The sequence below is a fragment of the Camellia sinensis genome, unplaced genomic scaffold, assembly GCF_055761805.1.
Source record: "Camellia sinensis isolate YWXY unplaced genomic scaffold, ASM5576180v1 Unanchor3, whole genome shotgun sequence".
Lineage (NCBI taxonomy): Eukaryota > Viridiplantae > Streptophyta > Magnoliopsida > Ericales > Theaceae > Camellia > Camellia sinensis.
This window is the reverse complement of record NW_028129178.1, coordinates 11,302,169-11,319,291: the sequence shown is the minus strand read 5'-3', so window position 1 is coordinate 11,319,291 and position 17,123 is coordinate 11,302,169. Positions and strand designations below refer to the sequence as shown.

General features: G+C 33.8%; 1 protein-coding gene across 1 annotated transcript; it reads left to right on the top strand.

Moving 5' to 3' along the window:
- The first annotated feature begins 6,875 nt into the window (after positions 1–6,875).
- On the top strand, positions 6,876–16,389 carry LOC114318440 (FT-interacting protein 3-like). The gene is made up of 2 exons (XM_028265333.2): positions 6,876–6,899; positions 14,071–16,389. Exons 1-2 carry the CDS (start codon positions 6,876–6,878, stop codon positions 16,387–16,389), a joined length of 2,343 nt encoding a protein of 780 aa, XP_028121134.2.
- Positions 16,390–17,123: the final 734 nt, after the last annotated feature.

The window sequence follows — 17,123 nt, the reverse complement described above, 5'->3', positions numbered from 1 at the left end:
AAGGCATGGCTCCAAACAAGGCCAACAAGAGGGTTGGAGACCCTCAACAGCCAAAAGACCTTAAACAACCACCAAAAGCACTTAAAAATAAGACTTTTTTCAGTTGAAAGCAAGGCCTAAATCAATATGCAAGAATGGCCAAAATGAGATACAAAAAAGTGCTAAAATAGGAAAAATACTCACCCTTGAAGTCCAACTTCGAAACCAGCAACTTCAGGGGGTAAAACCTCACTTTCAGAGCTCAAGAAGTCCTCCCAAGAACCTCAGTCCAATGGTGGTGGTGTATCTCTATGTGTTGTAGTGTAAAAGTGCAAGGAAAATGGACTAAAACACAACAATATAGAAAGAGAGCAAGAAATATAAAGAGAGAGAGAGAGAGAGAGAGAGAGAGAGCCATATCTCTTGTAAAAGTGCTGAACCTCTTCTAAGGAGGGAGGGCCTCTCCTTATATAGAGGGAAAACAATGCAAAGCTTCTTCAAGAAGCATGGCAAGAGCTTCATCCCATCATACACGTGTATGGAGGGGAGATAAAAGGATTCTAGCTGGCTCAAAAGATCTAGAGTAAAACCAGCTGAGACAGGGGTTCTACCGGCCATCAGTGGTGGCCGGCAGTGGCTCATTGATGGCCGGCAGGCATCATCAATGGCCGGCAGCAACAAATCCATGGCCGGCAGTGCACCAGGAGAACGATGCTGAAAGGACCAAGTCATGGTCCAAGAATGAGGCAGAAAGGATACAAGGTCTGGAAAGCTCAAACCTATGACGTTCCGTTGCAAAAGTCGAATGCCCGACGAGCAATTGAACTTGTGTCCAAATGTACCTGCAAGCACAACCGAGCCTTGAAGACAGTCAAAAATGGGGTGTCTACAGTATGCTCCTTGGAGCAAACCCAAAAAGGAAGAAAACCTGGGAGCCTATCTTGGAGAAAGTCAAGAAAAAACTTTCCACCTGGAAAAGAAAATATATCTCCCTAGGAGAAAGAATTACACTTATCAAATCAGTTTTGTCCTCTCTCTCCCTGTATTATATGTCTTTGTTCAAAATGCCTACTAAAGGTAGCCAGTGAAATTGATAAATATCAAAGATCTTTCCTCTGGGATAGAAATGATGAAAAAAAAAAAAAGAAGCTTCATCTTCTCAATTGGGAGGCTTGTTAAGTAAGAAGTTTGGGGGTTTGGGTTTCTAGAAAACCATTGAGTACAATGAAGCCTTATTATGGACATGGTGTTGATCATGCTAGTTGGCTGCTGTCACACCCCAAACTCAAGCGTGACCGGCTGTGGCCTACAGGGCCTTAGCCTAAGGCACACATAAGCCTAAACACGAATCCATAATCATATAGAATAAATGTAACAATAGTCCAAAAATAAATAAATCAAAACTCAATCTAATGATATGTCACAAGTATAAACGGGCAAAACCAATCCTAATCGTTGCCATCCAAACCAATGGGACACAAACAACCCACATAACAAAATAATCATAAATGAATCTTAACCAAAAAGTATTCACAAAATTAACTTAACAACCATATATACATATATTATAAATGAATATCCTAGAGGTCCATGCAATTGAATCCCAACTATGCTATAAGTCCATTCTAAGTCCTTCTATCACCTGTAAATGATAAACAACTAAGTCAGTTGATAGCTCATTGAGTAGAAGCATGGATCGTAAATACAGTTTTGAAAACAAGGCTCAATTCCAAAATAAGATATATGTCATAGAAACTAGATTGGCATACAGTTTTGATAATGACAATCTATTTCAAAAAGAAGGTTCTACAGTTCAATAGTTAAAATACTCATGTCTCTCAAGAACATAACAAATGACATTCTCCACTTAAAACAAGTTACAACATGATCATCAATAATTTTCTAGGTATCAAAATAACAAGTAACACACCACAAAGTTCTCAAGGCAATAAGCCCGTTGGATCCAATATCGAACCAAGAGTCATCCTCGGGGTGGCAACCTGGGCCTTTTTTCTAAGCCGATCCGATTGAAGGTCACCTAGCCAAGCCCAGGTCTTTTCCTAACAATCGTTGAGCACTAGAGGCATCACAGCCCAACCTGGATCTGTTCCCTAATGGCCAGAGTCACCACACACAGTGGAATAATTTTCCTAGACTTTTATATAAAGATGGTCCCAATAATCAATACAATTTAGTTTTGCAAAATATGGTAGTTCACCATTATAAACATAAGACCATAACAAATAGTTTACAGTATGCCAAGTTTACACATATTTTAGAAATAATTTAATTCTATTGATAATATAATAATTTATCAAAACAGTTTAGTTCTGAAACAATAATTTAATTTTCCAACAGTTCTGGGTAGGGAAGCATTTATAAAAATATGTAGCATTCAACTACTCACCTGAACACGGTATAATATAATATTATCCTCAAACTGAATAGGAAAGTCCAACTAGTGTCTTGAACCAAGTACGAAAACTACATGTCACTAGTAACTTAAAAATTCTAAAAAGAATAAGAAACTAAGCAAGCCCAAGCTAAATCACACTATCACAGCTCGACCCAACTCACCGTTACTATTACATAATACCAAAGTTCATGTTCTGCAAGGTCTAAAATTACCCAAGACATGGGTTCAGATTGAAACTTAATTAGAAGTAACTTCAAGTTAAAACAAAATTTTAAACAAGTTTTCTCAATCCATTCGCTAAATTTAAAAATTAAAAACCCACTCCATGCTGTTAGAAAAATTCCAAAACCTCCAGATATCAACTAATATATCCTAAGTTTCAAACCCAATTGGTTTTACTTGATTTGCTCGTCCAAGTAATTATTTACAATTAATTATATCCAAAAAGTCTCTTTTTGCAGCACTTTAAAGAAATTAATCAACTTGTTTGGTTCCAGTTTTCAGAAAATTTCACTTTTTTATTTTTCGTATTTTAATGTTTTCAATAAATTTTTTAATATTTTAAGCAATTTTTTTAATTTTTAGACACACCTAACATAAACACATTTAAAAAGTATAATATTTATGAAAAAAAAACTTTAAAAAATACACTAAATACCAAAAAATACAAAAACAAATATGAAAATTTAGTACATTTTCGTATTTTTGTGTATTTATTAATTTTTTAAAATATTTTTTCACAAATATTTTACTATTTAGATACATCTAAGTAAAGTGCATCTAAAAAAGTAAAAAAAAAAATACTTAAAATTTAAAAAATATTCACTAAAAACAAAAAAACACGAAAAATAAAATATTCAGTTTTTAAAAAACTGAATTTAGAAAACTGAAACCAAACACATTGAATGGTTCTCTTAGTATACCCAAGAAATCAACGGAAGGCCAAAATTTTAAGAAACTAGACTCGTAACCGGTTCTAATGATGTTGATTTGATAATTTTCAGATTTATACTCAAAGAGAACGACATTTCCAAAGTTAGTATTTTGTACTAGTTTCCTGGACATATTTGCACGCATCATTTTATATGGATTTTGACTCTCAAAAATCACTATTTAATTTTGGCATGAAATTCAATATTTATTTAAGTTATTATAAAAATTTCAGTTTAAAATTCATTCGTTTGATATGATTTCTTGATTTTTAAAGTTTGTATTTGTGTGTAGAATTTTTTTTTGACTAAGAATTACATCCATTATTTCTCATCACCAACCACTGACTTGGCATCCAAACAACACACCCGTTTCTCCTATTCCTTCAACAATAAGCAGATTACACACATGAACAATCACAGTATAAAAATATAATAAAATAGGGGGTAAATTACACTTACCTCCATTGAGGTTTCTGAAAAATACAGGGACCTCTCCTGTGATTTCAATAATTACAGTAACCTCCCCTACTTTACTTGACAATATCAAGATCCCCCTATTTTGCCAATTTTGCACAAACAACGTTAGTAGCCTATACAAAATGACCATATTACCTTTGCTCTTGCATGCAAAAAGATGCAAAATGCCCTTTGTTCAAACACAGTAATTTCAGAGAAATTTCTACAAAGACAATAATCACAACAAAGACAATAATTACAAATAATAATCACAACAACAATAATCAAACAATTTTAGATAAATTTCAAGCAATTTCAAGCAATCTCAAACAAATCAAAAGGAATCTCAACTAATTTCAAGCAATTTCAAAAATGTAATTTCACAAAAATAAATACTTGGATGAAAGAGATGAACCCAGATGATGAAGATGAACACATATGTAATTTCACAGAAATTTCTTCATGTTCTTCACTCAATTTTGTCGTCTTCATCTTCTTTACATTGTGATTTTGTTAAACTTTTAAGATGAAGGAGATGAACCCAAATGATGAAGATTCGAACAAACCTTAATGGATCGAACAAATTCCTACTTCCCGTTGGCCCTTGGTGGATTCGAACAAACCCATATCAAACGAAGTCTAACCCAGACACACACAATTGTTGAAGGAGAGAGAAAGAGAGAGAGAGAGAGAGAGAGAGAGAGAGAGAGAGAGAGAGGGAGATGTTCAATTTCATGAAAAGACTAAAATTTGATCTTTATGTGTATAGGTAGTGATATATATATATATATATATAACATAGAGAAAGAGAAGCTATGCCCACGAAAAAAAAAAACAAAAACAAAACAAAGTCTTGATCTTTATGTGTATATGTAGTGAGATATATATATATATATATATATAATATAGAGAGAGAGAGAAGCTATGCTCAAGAAAAAAAAAAGTCTTGATCTTTATGTGTATATGTAGTGATATATATATATATATATAGAGAGAGAGAGAGAGAGAGAGAGAAGCTATGCCCATGAAAAAAGAAAAGAAAAAAGAACAGAGTCTATGGATAATAAGGAGATGGAAGTGGTAAGGATTATAACTCACTAAAAAATAATAAATGATATTTTATTGAATCAAAATTTCTATTTTAGATAATAAAATATTTTTGTTTTAAGTGTTAACCAAACGCTGAAATACAAAAATAAAAGTGATTTTTTTTTTTTTGTGTGTGTAAAATCAGTTTATATAAAAAGAATTTTTGTGCAAAATATTTTAAGTTGAACAAGCGGAGCCTAAGTTATTCTGATTTCGTTGAATGGAAAAGTGGGTATAAGATTAGAGGAGAAAATGTTGTGTGCCTACAATTTTTGTATAAATTTAATGTGGGTTTGGAATGGAAAATAAGGAGATGGAAGTGGTAAGGATTAGAGAGAGAGAGAGAGAGAGAGAAAATATGAGGTGATGGTAGTGATGCTACCAGTGGAGGAGTGGGTGAGGATGAGAGGAGGGAAAGGAAGAAGAGCAATGTTTGTTTGTGATGTTGTGGGTAATTTGGTTATAAGGATTTGTAGTGCTTAATTGTTAGAAACAAAGGGTAATTTTGGTATTCAGTCACGATAATATGCTGATGTAAGAAATTTTCATCACTTGTCTAACGGCTAGTTAACAGAAGGGTGGTTTGTATATATTGTCAACCAAAGTAGGAGAGGTTATTGTAATTATTGAAATCACAGGGGAGGTCTCTATATTTATCGGAAACCTCAGGGGAGGTCAGTGTAATTTACCCTAAAATAGGACAATACCTTAGAGTTGTTGACCCACCAATGTTGCTAAAAGTTTCTCTCCAATCTCACTCTCTCTCTCCCCCTCTCTCTTTCCCCATCGTTCTCCCTCACAGCTATGGCTATTTTGTGGTGAACAAATAAGAGAGTTTAGGGTTTTATTATTATTATTAACCTTTAATATCATGTGTTTAAAATTAATTAAAATACCCTCTAACAATATTTAATTTGTACTTTAGGATTTACCATCAAAATATTTGAGATTGTAAAATTATTATTATTTAATTATTTACTTTATTTTTATATTCGGGTTCTTACAGTTGCCCAATCAATCAAAGTTTGAACAATGTTCATCTGTGTGGAGGTATATTTCTTCGATGGAGAGGTTTGAATCCAGAATGTTAAACTTATTTCTTAAAAATACTCATTTGACGATTGAGGACAGAGGCATAATCAAGTTTTGGAAGGACAATTGGGTGTCTAACCCTTCCTTATCAGAGATCTATCCCAGATTATTCTCTCTCGCTTCTAATAAAGATTCCTTTGTGAGGCAGATTCTCCACAATAATAATGGTTCTAGCTCCCCTGAATGGAACATTGTTTATAGAAGGAATCTTAGAGTTTGGGAAGATGAGCTTCACTAGGATCTGCTCTCAAGATTGCAAAATGTGGCTTTCAATAGAGATGGATCAGCAGATGCTTTGGTTTGGTCTCCCCCATCATTTGATGGAGTTTTCTCTGTTAAGTCTTTGTACACCATTCTTGAAGAATCATTGCATTTAACTCCTTTTCCTGTGGTGAAGCTACAGTATTTAGTGGCACCACCAAGAATCAAAGCTTTTGGCTGGTTAGTCTAGTGGAATAGAATAGCATTATTTGATCTACTTTTCAAAAGACACATTATTCAAGCTCCAAATTCGTGTGCTTTTTTGCGGGATTGAAGAGGAATCATCATCTTATCTGCTATTGCATTGTCAATTCTCATGGAAGGTATGGGTTGAAATCTCAATCCGGTGGGGGTTTTCTTGGGCAATTCCATCCTTATTGTTTGATCTGCTTGAATGGTGGTATAGCCAAAAATCAAAGCTCCAGGGAAAACTCATTTGGGAAGCAATTCCTTTAGCAACACTATGGACCCTTTGATTTGCAAGAAATGAGAAGATCTTTAATAACAAGGATCCTAATTGGTAGGAACTTGGTGGAGAGCATTAAGTTCAAAGTTGCAATTTGAATGTAGCACTCAGCCAATCTCAAGGATTACATAGTCAATGACTTTGTGTTCAACTTGGGAGGTCTAAGGGGCTTGAGAGTCAAATGATGCAACAACTTTTTTATTCAGTAGTTTTTCAATTCAGTTGCGTGTCTTTTCATTTGTTGTTGCTTCCTTATGTTGGTCTCTCTCTAACATGTTGGCTTGAGCTAGCATATGATTAGGCTTTATTCTTGGTGCCAACGAAGTTGGGATTAGAAATTTTTGTTGTGATGATGTTTGCTTTTGCCTTGCCTTTATTGAAGTATATCAATCTGTACTTCATTGATTTCAATAATAAAGTTTCTTTTTACTGACAAAAAAAATAAATAAATAAAATAAAATGAAATGATTTTGAATTTAATATGACATTTTATCTTATTAACCATTTTAATTTATTTTATCTTTTAATACTATTTTAACCTAAAAAGTTTATATAAAAATAAAAAAAAAACCTCTTTCCAAACACCCCAATATAATAAACGCCTCCCTTGAAATCACTATATATGAGCTCATTAAATCCAAATATTATCCTATAACATCACATCCAACCACAAAAAAAAACTTAATTAGCTTTTCAAATACCAAAAATTTTTTCTCCAATAATATCGTACAACTAAAAAAACTACATAAAAATCCACTTTCCAAACACCCCCTACGACAAGACAAACCCAGGGTCCAAAACTTTAATCCCTAAACTTAGTGTATGGATACAGAAAATTCGATAGTTGAAACTATCAAGAATAGTTTATTCAAATATCAATGTCATGGATTTACATACATAAATCTATGTATGGCAATGTCATACATGACACATAAAAAAAATCATTGATCAGAAAAACACTTGCAAACGAAATTAATAATTAAAAAAGGAGACCCACATAATTTTTATAGTGATTTTTATTCCCTCTCATCTGGCTAAGATGATCTGCTGATCCAAAACTTATATAATTTTTTTGTTAATAATAATTTGTGTTACCATCACTGACCAAATTGCCATGACTTAGGGACGGAAAGTGGTAATGGGTAGGAAGATTTTTCTGAGTTAATATCATAAGGTCTCGTTTGACAATATCATTTTTTAGTTTAAAAGTCAAAAAATTATTAAAAAATAAAAAAAATCAACAACTTGTCCTTTCCTTTTCTTTTCTTTTGTTTTTTTTGATTGAACAATTTGGTGAGTCACCTATTGTGGACTTGGGAGAATACAAGAGTAAAAGTAATTGTAAAAGAAATTAATTCATAATTGATTGAATCAAAATATATAAATTTATAAATGAGAAAAATAAGACAAGAGAATACAAGAGTAAAAGTAATTTTCATAATTGATTGAATCAAAATATATAAACTTATAAATGAGAAAAATAAGACGATAGTTGTAAATTGTTGAGGGGGGACCATAGTGTAATTAATTCATAAATTAATTATACTAATATTTCTTAAAGTTTAAAAAAAAATGCAAGTCTCCAAGGTTGACATAATTATATTATTCCCTTACCACTTAAATTTGCATGACACGTCATTTGAAATGTATGTATTGTCATTAATTATCTTACATTCACACACTATCTCCATTAGTTTATTCACTTTTACTAGTACTAAAAGACAAAAAAAAGAAAAAGGAAAATGGAAACTCAGGATAAATGTTCACTTCTAAACCTTTTTGGGTTTAGGCTTCGTGTTTTGGGATTATAGGGATAACAATAATGTGAAATATCGTATTTGATAGAGTTTTAGAATTATGATTTGAAAATAAAGTTATATTTTGAGTTTGTGAATTTTGAAATTATGATTTGAGTATAGAAAATTTGTTTAGTTATGAGTTTTGAAAAGAATTTTGAATTGAATTGGAAATTTTTGATGTGTCATATGATATTTGGTTAGAAAATTTACAACTTATAACCAAACACACAATCCAAAATTCTATTCAAAATTTATAAAAAATTTTTTTAAAAATTCTAAAAATATTTTTTATTTAAAATATATAAATAATAAGTGGAAAAAAAAAAAAACAACTGTTTCAGTGAACAGGCCGGACGTCCAGGGGGACATCTGGGAGGATGATCGGGTAAACATGTTTTCAAAAGTTAGTGTGAAATCAATTTTTGAAATCACTAACCAAACACAACATTCAAACTAACCGATGGAATTATGTTTCCAAAACTTTTCCAAACACAACCTATATTACTCTCATCTGTTCAATTCTTATTTATGTGTTTGTGTCATTCATCTATCCACTTATTTGTCTGGCTAATCTGCCTATTTGTTGAAATCATCACCACCATTGCCAGGCATCGTTAGGTGAAAAAAAAAAAAAAAAAAAAAAAAAAACTTCAAAACAATAATTTGTCATTTTCAATATATATATTTTTAATTTTATTATCATGTCCTTAACCATATAACAAATCAATCTTTAGACATGTCATAAACAATCATAGAAACAGACTTTTCACTAATTTTCTTTGAAAAAAAAAAGGAAAAAAAAAAAAAAAAAAAAGCTAGAATTTAGTATTTTTTTTTAAATTTTTTTTGGGTTTGTTTGGGCTTAACCTAATTTTGGGCTGACTTGTGAAGTAGTTGTGGAATGCACTTGGGCTTTGCTTGGGTATGGGCCGCACTCTACCCTCAGCTAGGGCAACTACGCTAGCCTTTCTGTAATGGCAAGTTTTGTTGGACTGTTTTTGGTGATTTAAATTATTTTCAAATTATTCATAATTTTTTAAAATAAAAAACAAATTCACCCTTTGATTGGTTTCGCCAAAATTTTATTATCAATTGTCAATCGTACAATTTAGATGCTTCTCGTTTTCTTCCACAAGCCAAACAATTTTGAGGACAATTTATCCTCTATCACGAAAAATATAATAATTAAGTGCATTTTATTGTAATAAATTTAAGGTACAAAAATCAATTAAGAAAATTGAACAGATGAGTATAGAATTTTGATAAAAAAATATGGAATGATCAAAATCAACTCAAGTCAATGCAAAACCGAAATGGGTCGTTTTATGGTTCATCAATGCAAACATATTTGTTTTGGCCTGATGACACAATTGAGTGTGTTTCTATTTGCATCTAAATAGTTACTCAGTACGCTCAATTAAAATTTTAGTTCTTATTATATCCTAATATAAATTTATTAATAAGGACAATACAAATTAAATTGTAAAATAATTTTTTTTCTCTCCTCACAGTACCCCATAATCACTTCATATTCAAATCTCTTTATCTTCTTTTTTAAATTTCAATCATTTTCTCTTCGATCTTTTTTCTTACTCTAAAACTCTAATCCACTAAAACTCACCATTATCATCAATATCATTATTATTATTTTTTATCAACAAACAAAGAATATATTGATGAAAATCAATGGAATATTACATCATAGTTCATCCATCAATACAGAAAAGGAGAGCAACAATTGGCTAATCAAAATAAACTCATCCCAACATAGTTGACACAGAGAAAGATGATTAAGCACAACACAGAACTCCAGCAGCCAAGTTGAAGAGCTTCCAACCAGCAAAAAGAAAAGAAAACAGAGGCAACACAAGCAAGAAAAAAAAAACATCAAAGCCACATGAGGATTCAATAATCCAAATAGTCAATTACATTAACATACATAACATAATTCAACACTTAAAATTATATCTATTAAGTGATAATCAATTAATCTCATTTGACAACCATGATTGATATCACTTAAAATTTTAAGTACCTCTTAAAATATAAGTTAAAATTTAAGAAAAAAATTAAGTCATATGAAACTTACTTAATTCTAAAATTTATAAATACTAAATATAAATATAAATATACACTATTATAAACTCACCACTACCACTAATATTACTACCACCACTACCACCACCATCGCCACGGCTATCACCACCTCCGCCACTAAACCATCGATGCCACCACTACCATAACTATCAGCACCATCGTTACTATTACCACCATCACTGCCACTACTACCACCCCAATGCCATGTCGTCACCACCACCACCACCACCACCGCTACTACTATACCACTGCCTTCATCATCATTATCATTATTACAATAAGCACCACCATCATTTTAGTACTAGTACCATCGTCGCCACTATTACCACTACCATCACCACCACCACCATCATACCATCACCACCACCATTATAATATAAAAATTGAAATATACAAATTGAAAATAATAAATTTTAAATTTACGCTTATACATATCAAATAACTTATTTTTACTTTAGCACTTAAATTTTTATTAAACAGTTTTTCAGTTAAAAAAATTATGCATCTAATTTTTCATATTTAATTTTTAGTCTTCAATCTTCAGTTTTTAGTTTTCAGCTTTATCAAATACCATCTAAGTCTTTGTATACTTTCTTTATTAAAAATAATTGACAAGAAATATCTAAAAGAAAAAAGGTAATATGATAATCTTACATAGAATCCATATTAACTTCTTACCTATTATATCACGTAATCATTATTCAAAATAATGTTTTTATTAATTTAATTCTAAATATTTTATATTTATATGATGTATTTAGCATTTAAAGAGATGGCTATATTTTTTTATGTATCTGGAAAAAGTAATTGAATATTCAATTTGATTCGTAATTTGAGATAAGGCCATTTCAATTCAAGATTTGAATCTAATTTAAGAATTTTGTAGAGAAGTAGGTGGTAATTACTGTTAATTTAAAAGTTCTCTATTGGAAAACTCTTTGTCAAAGTTGAGTTCTTCTTCTTGTTCTTTCTTGTTTTTGGTAGAAAGGGAACTGCATTAGAAATATAAATATAGAGTCAAGTTACAAATTTCTAGGAAAATAAACACCTCTAGTATTAGCGGCTAGATGCATAGAAATACAAGAAAGACGAAAGGAGAACACATGCAATCCTTCCTGAAAATTTTCTCCTTTATTTGCTAACATAACCGCACAGACATTGGCTTCACAAAAGATGTGATGAATTGTTCCCAATCTGAGGCACTTCATGAGGTACCTATAATCGGTTATGAAATTTATGAGCTACTGTGAATTATTGGGTTTTCCCATGATAAGTTGTTTTAACAAATATGCATGTGTCTCATTCTCAAGGTTCTTAATATTTCTATCAATTGCTAATTTTAGTCCATCACACATCGCCCAAAATTCTTCTACAATACAAGAAGCAACTCCTATATTTCTGGTAAAACTAGCTACCCAGCAGCTACCGTGATCTCTAATAATGCCTCTCGCGTAGGCCCTTCCTGGTGTGCACACTCTATTTTGACGGACCATAAAGACTTGCGTTTGGATGCTTCCCGCTGATAAAAGTGTTGAACTTTGACTTTAGAAATACATTGGGTTGTTGTGAGTTGCTATATTACCTTTTGTACGAGCACGGAATAATCTTCTCGTATATCCTGTTGATTAAGTTTGCACTCCTCTGAACGTCGTCGATTTGTTACCTAAAAACACAAAGTGAGCTAATTGGCGGATGTTTGCCAGAAACCTCTCTGATGCCTAAGTTAGCAAATAGACAATAAACACAAAAACACTATGTAATTGAGAGTCAGAAATGCAATATCTATGCATAGGGCCTGTCTTCAGTTTTTATAGAATCCGCCTAACACAATTCTAAAAAGATTTCAACTCTCCTTAGCAGATTCTTCCTAGCAATCATAGCCTATCCTGAGAACACCTTTCTTACTACCAACCGAGGGAGATGGTTCAAATCTGTCACCTCAATTGGTAGCACGGTTAACCGAGCTAACCTGCTTCCGCCCTATGCTGAACAGAACCAAGATGGCGTTCTATCGAGCTCACTCTAGCTCGGCTCCATGCACTGGTAATACCCTAGTTCGCTCTCTAGACTATATTTAAGCAACCTAGTCCAAGCCCTGGCGCAATGTATGCACGGCTCATGATTGAGCTACCCAAAACTCATACCTCGGCCCAGCACCCAAAAAAGACTCTACCTAGCTCGGCCCAATTTGCACACAAATTACCCTCTCAGTAACCAAACATATTTTTAATATAAAAATCATAGAGAATAATGTATCATTATGATTCATAATAAAGGATTTTTTATTATTAAATAAATAATTTGTATTATTAATAAACATATAAATAATTCATATTATTATTGTATATAAATTCTGTTTGTTTTGTATTATTCGTAACTTAGTGCATGCAGGGCAAAGAACCATAGCCATGGCAGTATTCTCAACAACACAAACGCTGCAAAGCAGAATAGAAAGTATAGCATTCCTTGGTAACCAAGTCAAGAAATATATGTTTACCATAAATAAATAAATAAAATTAATAATCAAAATCTAATCCAATCTTCACAGACAGCTTTTCTATCCTTCTCAATTTACACAGTGTTTCCATATTACACACACTTTCTCTCTCCAATTCACATTTTGGTTTGTTTGCAGAGTTTTCCTTCTATAAATGCCCACTACTCTCCTTTGCTAATCAAAACAACAAGAACAAAAACTTGCATTCCTATCAAAACTCTCTCTCTCTCTCTCTCTCTCTCTCTCTCTCTCTCAGGTATAACCCCATTCTTCATCTTCTTGTTCCTTTTCTGTTTCCGCCATTGTTGTTCTCTTTCTCTCTTTACATATAGAAAAGGGTTTTCTTTTTCTTTGAATGGAAGGATATGGGTTTTCTTTGCCAGTTTTTTTTCCCCCCTGAAATAAACTTTTTTATAAAAAATAACATAAAAATTATTTGGGTTTTCTTTGATTGTATCTTACATTGTATTTTCATTTGATTTCAGAGCATTGTCACATAATCTGAGCCATTTCAGGCGTTTACAGAGGTGGTATATTGACAAAGAGCTTATTATTTGAAAATAGAGATAACGTTTGTGATTCCCCAACTTTTGAAATCCTCTTCAGAGAGAGATTCAAGGCCCAATGGTTTGTTGGTTGTTTGGTTGATTGGCTCACTCATTGGCTGGCTTTTGTTTTCGTTACCAAGAATTTAGAGGAAAAAATATCTCCTAAAACTTGTGTGTCCATTGCTCTGTTTTTGTGACGGCTCTGTAAAATCCTTGATTGCCACTCCCGATCTTCTAGGTTTCGAGACGTTTCAAAACTCTCTCAAAATTCAAATATATTTTCATTCTTCTTGCTATATCCAAAGTGGGTTTTCAAGTTCTTTCTTTGAATCACTGCTTCACACTCAATCCAATTCTTGCAAGACACACACAATGCAGACCCAAAACCAAAACCAAAACCAAACTCGAAATCGTAATCCTAACCGAAACCCACCTGAGGATTTTACTCTGAAGGAGACATCACCGAACCTCGGTGGCAGCGGTGGTGGGAGGGCAGCCGGCATTGACCGAGTCTCCACCACTTTCGACCTTGTTGAGCAAATGGACTACCTCTATGTCAGAGTAGTCAAGGCCACAGAATTGCCTCCAAAAGATGCTAATGCTAATACTAATGCTAATGCTAATGCCAATGCCAACGGTTCTTCTTGTGATCCTTTTGTTGAACTGAAGCTTGGAAACTACAAGGGTGTGACAAAGTATTTCGAAAACAAACCCAACCCAGAATGGAACCAAGTGTTTGCATTCTTGAAAGATCGAATTCATTCCACTTCCGTTGATATCATTGTGAAGGATAAGGATGTGGATAATAGGGATGATTACATTGGCAAGATTGTGTTTGAAATCTATGATGTTCCGAAGAGGGTTCCACCAGATAGCCCTTTGGCGCCGCAATGGTACAAATTGGAGAACAAAAATGGGCAAAGGATTAGAGGAGAGTTGATGGTGGCTGTGTGGATGGGTACTCAAGCCGATGAGGCCTTCCCGGATGCTTGGCATTTGGATGCTGCTGGGGTTAGTGGCGATGGCGTGGCCAATATTCGATCAAAGGTATATCTATCCCCCAAGCTTTGGTATCTTAGAGTGAATGTGATTGAGGCTCAAGATTTGCAGCCAAGTGACAAGAATAGGCCCTTGGAAGTGTTTGTTAAGGTTGTTTTTGGGAATGTTGTTATGATAAGTAAAATTTCACAAAACAAGAATGTGAATCCGATGTGGAATGAGGACTTGATGTTTGTTGCTGCAGAGCCCTTTGAGGAAGAGTTGGTTATGAGTGTGGAGGATAGAGTGGCACCCAATAAGGATGAAGTTTTGGGGAAATGTAGGGTTCTTTTACAGAATGTGGAGAAGAGGACTGAATGTGAATGTGTGAATAGTAAATGGTACAATATTGAGAAGCAAGAGGGGAAGGTTGTGGGTCGGATTCGTACCAGGATCAGCTTGGATGGTGGGTACCATGTCCTCGATGAATTGACTCAATATAGCAGCGATCTGAGGGCTACAATGAAGCAATTGTGTAAACCGGGTATTGGGGTGTTCGAATTGGGGATTTTGAGTGCTCAAGGCTTGTCAGCAATGAAGCAGAAGGATGGTCGAGGAACTGCAGACGCCTATTGCGTGGCTAAATATGGGCAGAAATGGATTCGCACAAGGACAATCATAGACAGTTTCAATCCAAAATGGAACGAGCAATACACATGGGAAGTTTTCGATCATTGCACTGCCATTACAATTGTTGTATTTGATAACTGCCATTTGCAAGATAAGGATGGAGTGCAGGATGCAAGAATTGGGAAAGTGAGGATTCGGTTATCAATGCTTGAAAGTGATCGCGTTTACACACATTCGTATCCGCTCATAGTCTTACATTCCAATGGGGTGAAGAAGATGGGAGAGATTCAATTAGCTGTGAGGTTTACTTACTCATCTTTGTACAATATGCTCCAATTGTATGCACAGCCCCTTTTGCCAAAAATGCATTATCTTCACCCACTGTCTGTTTTTCAGCAAGGTAGCTTAAGGCACCAGGCAACTCAAATCATCGCAATGAGGATGAGCCGGGCTGAGCCTCCATTGAGAAAAGAGGTTGTTGAGTACGTGCTCGACGTAGGCTCACACATGTGGAGTATGCGAAAAAGCAGAGCCAATATTTGTAGGATTACCGATGTTTTGTCTGGCCTTGTTACAGTTAATAGATCGTTTGATGAGATACGCTTGTGGAAAAACCCTTTCAAGACGGTGTTCATCCACATATGGTGCTTGATAATAATCATCTACCCAAAAATGATTTTCACTACAATTTTACTATCCCTTTTTTTGGTGGGGCTTTTGAACTATAGGAAGAGGCCGCGACACCCTCCTCACATGGACGCGAGTCTCTCTCACGCTGATACAGCGACTGTTGATGAATTAGATGAAGAGTTTGATTCATTTCTGTCTTCTAGGCAAGCTGATGTTTTGAAGACGAGGTACAACAGATTGAGATGTATTGCAGCAAGGATGCAGACAGTGGTTGGGGATTTGGCAACACAAGGGGAGAGGTTTCATTCTTTGCTGAGCTGGCGTGATCCGAGAGCCACAGCTCTGTTTATGATATCCTGTTTGGTTGCGGCTGTGGTGCTTTGGTTCACTCCCATCCAAGGGTTATGTGTTCTTCTGGTATTATATGTTTTGAGGCATCCAAGGTTTCGTGATAAGCTCCATTCGTCGCCTTTTAACTTCTTCAGAAGGTTGCCTACAAAAGCAGATAGCTTGTTGTGAGGTTCTGAGATGTTTTGTTTTAATTTCAGTTTGACATTTGTGTTTTGAACTAATCTTATATGTTATGATGAACCTGTTCTGGTAGTCTCTTTCTTTTTCTTTTTCTTTTTCTTTTTCTTTTTCTTTTTTCTTTTTTCTTTTTTGTGTGTGTGTGTGTGTGTGTGTGTCTGTCAGTTTTCCTATTGCCATGATCCTAATGCTAAAATGCTCTTCACATTACTGAAATCCATGGCAATATTGGCTTTTTTCAGGTGAAGTTTTAGACCTTTGACTGCAAACTTAAGACTTCTACTAATGCTCTATTTGTTTTGATGGAAAAAAAATATCATAAAAAATATTTTTCTATGTGTAATTGCGACATTAAAACTAATGTGATAATGGTAAAAAGCCAGTCTTGATCAAGATATTAATGATCTTCTTTTCCTGGAAAAGTTCTTGCCTTTGCAACCTTTTTTTGATAACCAAAGGATGGATGTCCAGGAATGTGGCCCCTCAAACTTTTGCAAGTAATGCAAACGAGCACAATTTAGTATGCAATAATTACATACAATCATTGATATAGTAGAATAATAATAAAAAAAAATCATACAATTGATTTCATTTGATTAACCGACAAAACTTAATTTAATTTGAAAGAGCTCAAATCATTTAAATTTGATAAATAACACGTTATAATTCTTATGAATTTTGTGTTCCATTATGTTCCATCATTCCTTCAATCTTTAACATTGACA